This window comes from Agelaius phoeniceus, chromosome 37 (genome assembly GCF_051311805.1).
Source record: "Agelaius phoeniceus isolate bAgePho1 chromosome 37, bAgePho1.hap1, whole genome shotgun sequence".
In the NCBI taxonomy this organism is placed as follows: Eukaryota; Metazoa; Chordata; class Aves; order Passeriformes; family Icteridae; genus Agelaius; species Agelaius phoeniceus.
The window spans coordinates 562,697-575,665 of NC_135302.1; the positions used below are offsets into that span (position 1 = coordinate 562,697).

Genomic DNA, 12,969 nt, shown 5'->3' on the forward strand with positions numbered 1-12,969 from the left:
AAAAATCCCCCAAAATGCCCCAAAACCCCCCAAATTTCTCCCCCCAGGTTCCCATGGTCGGGGTTGGGGCCAAGTGGGGACCCCCAAAATCCCCCCCAAAAAATCCCCCAAATCCCCATAAAAATCACCAAAAATCCCCAAAAAATCAGATTAAAACCCTCAAAAATCCCGTAAAAAATCCCATTAAAAAATCCCAAAAATCCCCAAATCCCCCAAATTTTTCTCCCCCCAGGTTCCCATGGCCGGGGTCAGGGCCAAGCAGGGACCCCCAAAAGCCCCCCCAAAACCCCTCAAAACCCCATTAAAACCCTCAAAAATCCCCCCAAAATCCCCTAAAACCCCCCTAAAAATCACCAAAAATCCCCAAAAAAACACATAAAAAATCCCAAAAAAAAATCCCCAAAAAATCCCAAAATGACCCAAAATCCCCCAAATTTCCCCCCCAGGTTGCCATGGCCGGGTCGGGGCCAAGCGGGAACCACCAAAACCCCCCCCAAAACCCCTCAAAAACCCCATTAAAACCCTCAAAATCCCCCAAAACCCCCTAAAAATCCCCAAAAAATCACAATAAAAATCCCAAAAAAATCCCAAAAATCCCAAAAATCCCCAAAAATTCCCAAATTTCCCCCCAGGTTGCCATGGCCGGGGTCGGGGCCAAGCGGGGACCCCCCGAGGCCGGGGGGGCCCCCCCGAGAAGCGACCGCCCCGGGAGGAGCAGCCCCCGACCACCCTGATCGAGCCCCTGAGGCTGGGGGGCATCAGCTCCACGGTGAGGGCCACAGCTGGGGGAACAGCTGGGGGAACAGCTGGGGGAACATCTGGGGGAACATCTGGGGACACCTGGGAGGGATGGGCAAAAAAAACCCCGTGAAAATTGGGTGAAAAATGGGGATTTTGGGGTGGAAATTGGGGAATTTGGGGTGCAAAATGGGCACAGCTGGACAGGAGAAAATTGGGGAAAATTGGGGGGAAATGGTGAAAATTGGGGGGAAAATTCGGTGAAAATTGGGGGAAATTGGGGTTTAGGGACACCTGGGCACAGCTGGGAGGGATGGAGCAAAAAAACCCGTGAAAATTGGGTAGAAAATGGGGATTTGGGGTAGAAAATTGGGGATTTTGGGGTCGAAAATTGGGGACTTTGGGGTTACGGGGGAGGGAGAAAAGGGCAAAAATTGGGGAAAAATTCGGTGAAAATTGGGGGGAAATTGGGGGTTTAGGGACACCTGGGCACAGCTGGGCACAGCTGGGGACGGCTGGGAGGGATTGGGCAAAAAAAACCCTGTGAAATTTGGGTTTAAAATGGGGATTTTGGGGCAAAAAATGGGGATTTTGGGGTGGAAAATTGGGGATTTTGGAGGGGAAATGGGGATTTTGGGGTTACCTGGGTACAGCTGGGGGGGAAAAATTGGTGAAAATTTGGGGTTTGGGGACAGCTGGGCACAGCTGGGAGGGGATGGGCAAAAAAACCCCGTGAAAATCGGGTGGAAAGTTGGGGATTTTGGGGTGGAAAATTGGGATTTTGGGGTTAGCACAGCTGGGGGGGAGAAATGGGGGAAAATTGGGGGGAAAATTCGGTGAAAATTGGGGTGAAATGGGGGGAAATTGGGGGTTTAGGGACACCTGGGCACAGCTGGGAGGGGATGGAGCAAAAAAACCCCGTGAAAATTGGGTGGAAAATGGGGATTTTGGGGCAAAAAATGGGGATTTTGGGGTTACCTGGGCACAGCTGGGGGGGAGAAATTGGGTGAAAATTGGGGGAAATTGGGAGAAATTGGGGGTTTAGGGACACCTGGGCACAGCTGGGGACACAGCTGGGGACGGCTGGGAGGGGATGGAGCCAAAAAACCCCGTGAAAATTGGGTGAAAAATGGGGATTTTGGGGTGGAAAATTGGGGATTTGGGGTTACCTGGGAGGGAGAAAAGGGCAAAAATTGGGGGAAAATTCAGTGAAAATTGGGGGGAAATGGGGGAGAATTGGGGGTTTAGGGACATCTGGACACAGCTGGGGACACAGCTGGGGACAGCTGGGAGGGGGTGGGCAAAAAAAACCCCGTGAAAATCGGGTGAAAAATGGGGATTTTGGGGTTAAAAATGGGGATTTTGGGGTTACCTGGGCACAGCTGGGCGGGAGAAAAGGGGGAAAATTGGGGGGAAAATTGGGGGGAAATGGGGGAAAATTTCGGGTTTAGGGACACCTGGGCACAGCTGGGAGGGGTTGGAGCAAAAAAACCCCGTGAAAATCGGGTGGAAAATGAGGATTTTGGAGATGGAAATGGGGATTTTGGGCGTGAAAAATGGGGATTTTGGGGTTACCTGGGGGGAGAAAAGGGCAAAAATTGGGGAAAATTGGGGGAAATTTGGGGTTTAGGGACATCTGGGGGCACCTGGGCACAGCTGGGGACACAGCTGGGCACAGCTGGGAGGGGGTGGGGCAAAAAAACCCCGTGAAAATCGGGTGAAAAATGGGGATTTTGGGGTTCAAAATGGGGATTTTGGGGTTCAAAAATGGGATTTTGGGGTTCAAAAATGGGGATTTTGGGGTTACATGGGAGGGAGAAAAGGGCAAAAATGGGGGAAAATTGGGGGGAAATGGGGGAGAATTTGGGTTTAGGGAGACCTGGGCACACCTGGGCACAGCTGGGAGGGGATGGAGCCAAAAAACCCCGTGAAAATCGGGTTTAAAATGGGGATTTTGGGGCGGAAAATGGGGATTTTGGGGGTTACATGGGCACAGCTGGGAGGGAGAAATGGGGGAAAATTGGGGGGAAAATTGGGGGAAATGGGTGAAAATTGGGGTTTAGGGACACCTGGGCACAGCTGGGAGGGGATGGGCAAAAAAAACCCCGTGAAAATTGGGTGAAAATGGGGATTTTAGGGTTGAAAATTGGGGATTTTGGGGTGGAAAATGGGGATTTTGGGGTTACCCTGGGAGGGAGAAAAGGGCAAAAATTGGGGGAAAATTGGGGGGAAATTGGGGGAAATGGGTGAAAATTTGGGGTTTAGGGACACCTGGGTACAGCTGTGGGGAAAATGGGGAGTAAAGGGCAAAAAATGGGAAAAAAAATCAGTGAAAATTGGGAGAAAATTGGTGAAAATTGGGAGAAAATTGGTGAAAATTGGAGGGTTTAGGACACCTGGGCACAGCTGGGGGAGGGAAAATTGGGTGAAAATCGGTGAAAATTGGGGGTTTGGGCACACCTGGGCACACCTGGGCACACCTGGGCACACCTGGGCTCAGTCCCTCACGTGTGCAGGACGAGATGGACGTGGAGAGTCGGCAGGTCCAGGACAAGGACTTGTCACACCTGTGTCACCTGGGTGTGTCACACCTGTGTCACACCTGTGTCACCTGGGTGTGTCCCTCACCTGTGTGTGTCACACCTGTGTCACCTGTGTGTGTCACACCTGCCTGTCCCTCACCTGTGTGTGTCACACCTGTGTCACCTGTGTGTCCCTCACCTGTGGGTGTGTCCCTCACCTGTGTGTGTCACACCTGTCTGTGTCACCTGTGTGTGTCCCTCCCCTGTGTGTCCCTCCCCTGTTTGCTCATCTGTGCAGGAGGACATGGACCTCAAGGTGCTGCAGTTCCTGTGTCACCTGTGTCTCACCTGTCCATGTCTCACCTGTCTGGTGTCACCTGTCCATGTCTCACCTGTCCTTCACCTGTCCCCACCTGTCCCCAGGAGCAGATGGACCTCAAGGTGCTGCAGTTCCTGTGTCACCTGTGTCTCACCTGTCCGTGTCTCACCTGTGTCACCTGTCCATGTCTCACCTGTCCTCACCTGTCCCCACCTGTCCATATCCCTACTGTCCCACCTGTCTGGTGTCACCTGTGTCACCTGTGTGTCCCTCACCTGTCCCTGTCCCCACCTGTCCCCAGGAGGAGATGGACATCAAGGTGCTGCAGTTCCTGTCTCACCTGTGTCACCTGTCCATGTCCCTCACCTGTCCCCCACCTGTCCCCAGGAGGAGATGGACGTCAAGGTGCTGCAGTTCCAGTCTGTGTCCCACCTGTCCCACGTTTCTCACCTGTCTCACCTGTCCATGTCTCACCTGTGTCACCTGTCTCTCACCTGTTTGGTCTCACCTGTCTGGTGTCACCTGTCTCACCTGTCCATGTCTCACCTGTGTCACCTATCCATGTCTCACCTGTCCCTCACCTGTCCCCAGGAGCAGATGGACGTCAAGGTGCTGCAGTTCCGCAATAGGAAGTTGTGTCCCACCTGTCCCACCTGTGTCACCTGTCCCACCTGTCCATGTCTCACCTGTCTGGTGTCACCTGTGTCACCTGTCCCTCACCTGTCTATGTCTCACCTGTGTCACCTGTCTGGTGTCACCTGTCCCCCACCTGTCCCCAGGAGGAGATGGACATCAAGGTGCTGCAGTTCCGGAACAAGAAGCTGTGTCTCACCTTTCTCACCTGTCTCACTTGTCCATATCTCACCTGTCCATATCTCACCTGTCCCACCTTTCTCACCTGTCCATATCCCAACTGTCTCACCTGTCTGGTGTCACCTGTGTCACCTGTGTGTCCCTCACCTGTCCCACCTTTCTCACCTGTCCATATCTCACCTGTCTCACCTGTCTGGTCTCACCTGTGTCACCTGTGTGTCCCTCACCTGTCCCCCACCTGTCCCCAGGAGGAGATGGACGTCAAGGTGATGCAGTTCCGGAACAGGAAGTTGTGTCCCACCTGTGTCACCTGTCCATGTCTCACCTGTCCCACCTTTCTCACCTGTCCATATCCCAACTGTCTCACCTGTCTGGTGTCACCTGTCCCCAGGAGGAGATGGACGTCAAGGTGCTGCAGTTCCTGTGTCACCTGTGTCACCTGTCCGTGTCCCACCTGTCCCACCTGTGTCACCTGTCCATGTCCCACCTGTCCATATCTCACCTGTCTTACTTGTCTCTCACCTGTCTGGTGTCACCTGTCCCCACCTGTCCCCAGGAGCAGATGGACATCAAGGTGCTGCAGTTCCAGAACAAGAAGCTGTGTCCCACCTGTGTTACCTGTCTCACCTGTGTCACCTGTCCATATCTCACCTGTGTCACCTGCCCCTCACCTGTGTCACCTGTCCCTCACCTGTCCCACCTGTCCATATCTCACCTGTCTGGTGTCACTTGTCTGTCCCTCACCTGTCCCTCACCTGTCCCCAGGAGCAGATGGACGTCAAGGTGCTGCAGTTCCTGTCTCACCTGTGTCACTAGTCCCTCACCTGTGTCACCTGTCCCCACCTGTCCCCACCTGTCCCCACCTGTCCCCAGGAGGAGATGGACGTCAAGGTGCTGCAGTTCCGGAACAAGAAGCTGTGTCCCACCTGTGTCACCTGTCCCTCACCTGTCCATGTCCCACCTGTCCCTCACCTGTCCCACTTGTCTGTATCTCACTTATCTGGTCTCACCTGTCCATATCTCACCTGTCTGGTGTCACTTGTCTGTCCCTCACCTTGTCGGGTGTCATCAGTCCATATCTCACCTGTCCCCACCTGTCCCCACCTGTCCCCAGGAGCAGATGGACGTCAAGGTGCTGCAGTTCCGCAATAAGAAGTTGTGTCCCACCTGTGTCACCTGTCCCACTTTTCTCACCTGTCCCACCTGTCTCTCACCTGTCTGGTCTCACCTGTCTGGTGTCACCTGTGTCACCTGTCCATGTCCCACCTGTCCGTGTCCCATCTGTGTCACCTGTCCCACCTCTCCATATCTCAGGTGTCTGGTGTTACCTGTCTATGTTCCAGCTGTCCCTCACCTGTCCCCACCTGTCCCCACCTGTCCCCAGGAGGAGATGGACGTCAAGGTGCTGCAGTTCCGGAACAAGAAGCTGTGTCCCACCTGTGTCACCTGTGTCACCTGTCCATATCTCACCTGTCTATATCTCACGTGTCCCACCTTTCTCACCTGTCCATATCTCACCTGTCCCACCTGTCTGGTGTCACCTGTGTCACCTGTCTGGTGTCACCTGTCCCCAGGAGGAGATGGACGTCAAGGTGCTGCAGTTCCTGTCCCACCTGTGTCACCTGTCCATGTCCCACCTGTCCCTCACCTGTGTGGTGTCACCTGTCGACGTCAAGTTGCTGCAGTTCCGGAACAAGAAGCTGTGTCCCACCTGTGTCACCTGTGTCACCTTTCTCACCTGTCCCACCTGTCCATATCTCACCTGTCTGGTGTCATCTGTCCATATCTCACTTGTCCATGTCCCACTTGTCTGGTGTCACCTGTGTCACCTGTCCCCAGGAGGAGATGGACATCAAGGTGCTGCAGTTCCGCAACGAGAAGCTGTGTCCCACCTGTCTCACCTGTGTCACCTGTCCCTTACCTGTCTGGTCTCACCTGTCCATATCTCACCTGTCTGGTGTCACCTGTGTCACCTGTGTGGTGTCACCTGTCCCCAGGAGGAGATGGACGTCAAGGTGCTGCAGTTCCTGTCTCACCTGTGTCACCTGTCCATGTCCCTCACCTGTCCCCACCTGTCCCTCACCTGTCCCCAGGAGCAGATGGACGTCAAGGTGCTGCAGTTCCGGAACAAGAACCTGTGTCCCACCTGTGTCACCTGTGTCACCTGTCTCACCTGTCTCACCTGTCCATATCCCACCTGTGTCACCTATCTGTCCCTCACCTGTCCCCACCTGTCCCCAGGAGGAGATGGATGTCAAGGTGCTGCAGTTCCTGTGTCACCTGTGTCACCTGTCTGTCCCTCACCTGTCGTCCCTCACCTGTCCCTTACCTGTCCCCAGGAGGAGATGGACGTCAAGGTGCTGCAGTTCCTGTCTCACCTGTGTCACCTGTGTGTCCCTCACCTGTCCCCACCTGTCCCCAGGAGGAGATGGACGTCAAGGTGCTGCAGTTCCGGAACAAGAAGCTGTGTCCCACCTGTCCCACCTGTGTCACCTGTCTCACCTGTCCCACTTTTCTCACCTGTCCCACCTGTCTCTCACCTGTTTGGTCTCACCTGTCTGGTGTCACCTGTCTCACCTGTCCCTGTCTCACCTGTGTCACCTGTCCATGTCCCACCTGTCCCTCACCTGTCCCCAGGAGCAGATGGACGTCAAGGTGCTGCAGTTCCGCAATAGGAAGTTGTGTCCCACCTGTCCCACCTGTGTCACCTGTCCATATCCCACCTGTGTCACCTGTCTGGTGTCACCTGTGTCACCTGTGTGTTGTCACCTGTCCCCAGGAGGAGATGGACGTCAAGGTGCTGCAGTTTCTGTCTCACCTGTGTGTCCCTCACCTGTCCCTCACCTGTCCCCACCTGTCCCCAGGAGGAGATGGACGTCAAGGTGCTGCAGTTTCTGTCTCACCTGTGTGTCCCTCACCTGTCCCCACCTGTGTCACCTGTCCCCAGGAGGAGATGGACGTCAAGGTGCTGCAGTTCCGGAACAAGAAGCTGTGTCCCACCTGTCCCACCTTTCTCACCTGTCCATATCCCAACTGTCTCACCTGTCTGGTGTCACCTGTGTCACCTGTGTGTCCCTCACCTGTCCCTCACCTGTCCCCAGGAGTAGATGGATGTTAAGGTGCTGCAGTTCCTGTGTCACCTGTCTGTCCCTCACCTGTCCCCACCTGTCCCCAGGAGGAGATGGACGTCAAGGTGCTGCAGTTCGGGAACAAGAAGCTGTGTCCCACCTGTGTCACCTGTGTCACCTGTCTCACCTGTCCATATCTCACCTGTGTCACCTGTCTGTCCCTCACCTGTGTCACTGTGTGTCCCCACCTGTCCCCAGGAGGAGATGGATGTCAAGGTGCTGCAGTTCCTGTCTCACCTGTGTCACCTGTCCATATCTCACCTGTCCCCACCTGTCCCCAGGAGGAGATGGACGTCAAGGTGCTGCAGTTCCGGAACAAGAAGCTGTGTCCCACCTGTCCATGTCTCACCTGTCCCACCTTTCTCACCTGTCCATATCCCAACTGTCTCACCTGTCTGGTGTCACCTGTGTCACTTGTCCATATCTCACCTGTTCCTCACCAGTCTGGTGTTACCTGTCTGTTGTCACCTGTCCCTCACCTGTCTGGTCTCACCTGTCCATATCTCACCTCTCTGGTGTCACCTGTGTCACCTGTCCCTGTCCCTCACCTGTCCCCAGGAGGAGATGGACGTCAAGGTGCTGCAGTTCCTGTGTCACCTGTGTGTCCCTCACCTGTCCCCACCTGTCCCCACCTGTCCCCAGGAGGAGATGGACGTCAAGGTGCTGCAGTTCCTGTCTCACCTGTGTCACCTGTGTGTCCCTCACCTGTCCCCACCTGTCCCTGTCTCACCTGTGTCACCTGTCCCTGTCTCACCTGTGTCACCTGTCCCTGTCTCACCTGTGCCACCTGTCCCCACCTGTCCCCAGGAGGAGATGGACGTCAAGGTGCTGCAGTTCCAGAACAAGAAGCTGTGTCCCACCTGTCTCACCTGTCCATGTCTCACCTGTCCATATCTTACCTGTGTCACCTGTCCATGTCCCACCTGTGTCACCTGTGTGGTGTCACCTGTCCCCAGGAGGAGATGGATGTCAAGGTGCTGCAGTTCCTGTCCCACCTGTGTCACCTGTGTGTCCCTCACCTGTCCCCACCTGTCCCCACCTGTCCCCAGGAGGAGATGGACGTCAAGGTGCTGCAGTTCCTGTGTCACCTGTCTGTCCCTCACCTGTCCCCACCTGTCCCCACCTGTCCCCAGGATGGGATGGACGTCAAGGTGCTGCAGTTCCGGAACAAGAAGCTGTGTCCCACCTGTGTCACCTGTGTCACCTTTCTCACCTGTCCGTCACCTGTCCATATCTCACCTGTCTGGTGTCACCTGTGTCACCTATCTGTCCCTCACCTGTCCCTTACCTGTCCCCAGGAGGAGATGGACGTCAAGGTGCTGCAGTTCCGGAACAAGAAGTTGGCCGAGCGGCTGGAGCAGCGCCAGGCGTGCGAGGACGAACTGCGCGAGAGGATCGAGAAGCTGGAGAAGCGCCAGGCCACCGACGACGCCACCCTGCACCTGGTCAACCGCTTCTGGGCACAGGTGAGGGGCACCTGGGGACACCTGGGGACAGCTGGGAGGGGTTGGGCAAAAAAACCCCCGTGAAAATCGGGTGAAAAATGAGGATTTTGGGGGTGGAAATGGGGGTTTTGGGGGTGAAAATGGGGATTTTGGGGTGGAAAACCGGGGATTTTGGGGTTGAAAATGGGGATTTTGGGGGTGAAAATTGGGGATTTTGGGGTTACCTGGGCACACCTGGGGATACCTGGGGGCACCTGGGAGAGGTTGGGCAAAAAAAATCCCGTGGAAATTGGGTGAAAAATGAGGATTTTGGGGGTGGAAATGGGGATTTTGGGGTGAAAAATGGGAGATTTTGGGGGTGGAAATGGGGAATTTGGGGCTGGAAAATGGGGATTTTGGGGTTACCTGGGCACACCTGGGGACACCTGGGCACAGCTGGGAGAGGTTGGGCAAAAAAAACCCCACAAAAATTGGGTGAAAAATGGGGATTTTGGGGGTGAAAATGGGGGTTTAAGGGGTGAAAAATGGGAGATTTTGTGGTTGAAAATGGGGATTTTGAGGTTACCAGGGAGAAGAAAATGGGTGAAAATTGGGGGTTTAGGGACACCTGGGCACACCTGGGGACAGCTGGGAGGGGTTGGGCAAAAAAACCCCCGTGAAAATCGGGTGAAAAATGAGGATTTTGGGGGTGGAAATGGGGATTTTGGGCATGAAAATTGGAGATTTTGGGGTTACGCGGGCACACCTGGAACAGGTGAGACACCCAAAAAATGGGGTTAAAAGCACCAAGATTGGGATTTTTTAGGCACTAAAGCCACACTTGGGCACACCAGGGGGAACCTCGGAGAGGTTGGGCAAAAAAAACCCCGCGAAAATCGGGTGGAAAATGGGGATTTTGGGGGTGAAAATGGGGATTTTGGGGGTGAAAATTGGGGATTTGGGGGTGAAAATGGGGAATTTGGGGTTACCTGGCACAGCTGGGAGGGAAAAATGGGTGAAATTTGGGGAGTTTGGGGACACCTGGGGACACCTGGGGGCACCTGGGAGGGAATGGGCAAAAAAAACCCCGTGAAAATCGGGTGAAAATTGGGGATTTTGGGGGTGAAAATTGGGGATTTTGGGGGTGAAATTGGGGATTTTGGGGTTGAAAATGGGGAATTTGGGGTTGGAAAATGGGGATTTTGGGGGTGAAAATGGGGATTTTGGGATTACCTGGCACACCTGGGGACACCTGGGGGCAGCTGGGAGGGGATGGGCAAAAAAACCCCTGCTAAAATTGGGTGAAAAATGGGGATTTAGGGGGTGAAAAATGAAGATTTTGGGGGTGAAAATTGGGGATTTTGGGGTTGAAAATGGGGATTTTGGGGTTGGAAAATGGGGATTTTGGGGTTGGAAAATGGGGATTTTGGGGTTACCTGGGCACACCTGGGGACACCTGGGGGCACCTGGGAGGGGTTGGGCAAAAAAAACCCCGTGAAAATCGGGTGAAAAATGAGGATTTTGGGGGTGGAAATGGGGATTTTGGGCATGAAAATTGGAGATTTTGGGGTTACCTGGGCACACCTGGGGGCACCTGGAGGGAAAAATGGGAGAAAATTTGGGGTTTAGGGACACCTGGGCACACCTGGGGACACCTGGGAGGGGATGGGCAAAAAAACCCCTGTGAAAATCGGAGTGAAAAATGAGGATTTTGGGGTGAAAATGGGGATTTTGGGGGTGAAAATGGGGATTTTGGGCGAAAAATGGGGGATTTTGGGGTTACCTGGGCACACCTGGGAGGAGAAAATGGGTGAAAATCGGGTGAAAATTGGGGGTTTGGGGACACCTGGGGGCACCTGGGAGGGGATGGGCAAAAAAAACCCCACAAAAATTGGTGAAAAATGGGGATTTTGGGGTTGGAAAACGGGGATTTTGGGCATGAAAATTGGAGATTTTGCGGTGGAAAATGGGGAATTCGGGGTTGGAAAATGGGGATTTTGGGGGTGAAAATGGGGATTTTGGGGTTACCTGGGGACACCTGGGGACACCTGGGAGGGGTTGAGCAAAAAAACCCCGTGAAAATCGGGTGAAAAATGAGGATTTTGGGGGTTGGAAATGGGGATTTTGAGGTTGAAAAATGGGAGATTTTGGGCATGAAAATGGGGATTTTGGGGTGGAAAATGGGGATTTTGGGGGTGAAAATGGGGATTTTGGGTTACCTGGGCACACCTGGGGATACCTGGGGGAACATGGGAGGAGTTGGGCAAAAAAAACCCCGTGAAAATCGGGTGAAAAATGAGGATTTTGGGGGTGGAAATGGGGATTTTGCGGTTGAAAATGGGGATTTTGGGGTCAAAAATGGGGATTTTGGGGTTACCTGGGCACACCTGGGAGGAAAAATTGGAGAAATTTGGGGTGTTTAGGGACACCTGGGCACAGCTGGGAGGTGATGGGCAAAAAAAACCCCGTGAAAATTGGGTGAAAAATGAGGATTTTGGGGGTGGAAATGGGGATTTTGGCATGAAAATTGGGGATTTTGCGGTTGAAAATGGGGATTTTGGGGTGGAAAATGGGGATTTTGGGGTTACCTGGGCACAGCTGGGCACACCTGGGGGAACCTGGGAGGGGATGGGCAAAAAAAACCCCGCAAAAATTGGGTGAAAAATGAGGATTTTGGGTTGAAAATGGGGATTTTGGGGTTGAAAATGGGGATTTTGGGGTTACCTGGGCACACCTCAGAGGAAAAATGGGGTGAAATTTGGGGAGTTTGGGGACACCTGGGGACACCTGGGAGGGGTTGGGCAAAAAAAACCCCGTGAAATCGGGTGAAAAATGAGGATTTTGGTGGTTGGAAATGGGGATTTTGGGGTTGAAGATGGGGATTTTGGGCATGAAAATGGGGATTTTGGGGTTACCTGAGCAGGAAAAATGGGAGGAAATGGGTGAAAATTGGGTGGTTTAGGGACACCTGGGCACACCTGGGGACACCTGGGAGGGGATGGGCAAAAAACCCCCGTGAAAATCGGGTGAAAAATGAGGATTTTGGGGGTGAAAAATGGGGATTTTGGGGGTGGAAATGGGGATTTTGGGGGTGAAAATGGGGATTTTGGGGTCAAAAATGGGGATTTTGGGTTATCTGGGCACAGCTGGGAGGGAAAAATGGTGAAAATTGGGGGTTTAGGGACACCTGGGCACACCTGGGGATACCTGGGGGAACCTGGGAGGGGTTGGGCAAAAAAAACCCGCGAAAATCGGGTGAAAAATGGGGATTTTGGGGTGGAAATGGGGATTTTGGGCGTGAAAATGGGGGATTTTGGGCGAAAAATGGGGGATTTTGGGGTTATCTGGGCACAGCTGGGAGGGGAAAATGGGTGAAAATTGGGGATTAGGGACACCTGGGCACACCTGGGCACAGCTGGGAGGGGTTGGGCAAAAAAAACCCCGTGAAAATCGGGTGAAAAATGAGGATTTTGGGGGTGAAAATGGGGATTTTGGGCATGAAAAACGGGGATTTTGTGGTTGAAAATGGGGATTTTGGGCTTGAAAATTGGGGATTTTGGGGTGGAAAATGGGGATTTTGGGGTTACCTGGGTACAGCTGGGGGAACCTGGGGGAACTGGGAGGGGATGGGCAGAAAAACCCCCGCGAAAATCGGGTGAAAAATGAGGATTTTGGGGGTGAAAATGGGGATTTTGGGCATGAAAATTGGAGATTTTGGGGGTGAAAATGGGGATTTTGGGGTTGGAAAATGGGGATTTTGGGGTGAAAATGGGGATTTTGGGGTTACCTGGGCACACCTGGGGACACCTGGGGGCAGCTGGGAGGGGATGGGCAAAAAAAACCCCGCGAAAATCGGGTGAAAAATGGGGATTTTGGGGGCGAAAATGGGGATTTTGGGCATGAAAAATGGGGATTTTGGGTATGAAAATTGGGGATTTTGGGGTGGAAATGGGGATTTTGGGGTTATCTGGGCACACCTGGGAGGGAAAATTGGGGGGTTTAGGGACACCTGGGCACACCTGGGG

General features: G+C 53.7%; 1 protein-coding gene across 1 annotated transcript in view; it reads left to right on the plus strand.

Annotated features, from left to right (window-relative positions):
• The first annotated feature begins 632 nt into the window (after positions 1-632).
• LOC143691939 (E3 ubiquitin-protein ligase BRE1B-like) overlaps positions 633-12,969 on the plus strand; it is a 31,694-nt gene continuing 19,357 nt past the window's right edge. Inside the window, exons 1-2 of the mRNA XM_077171011.1 lie at positions 633-769; positions 8,819-8,986. Coding sequence (XP_077027126.1) covers positions 8,825-8,986 — 162 coding nt within the window. The 5' untranslated portion in view covers positions 633-769; positions 8,819-8,824. The remainder of the gene's footprint in view (positions 770-8,818; positions 8,987-12,969) is intronic.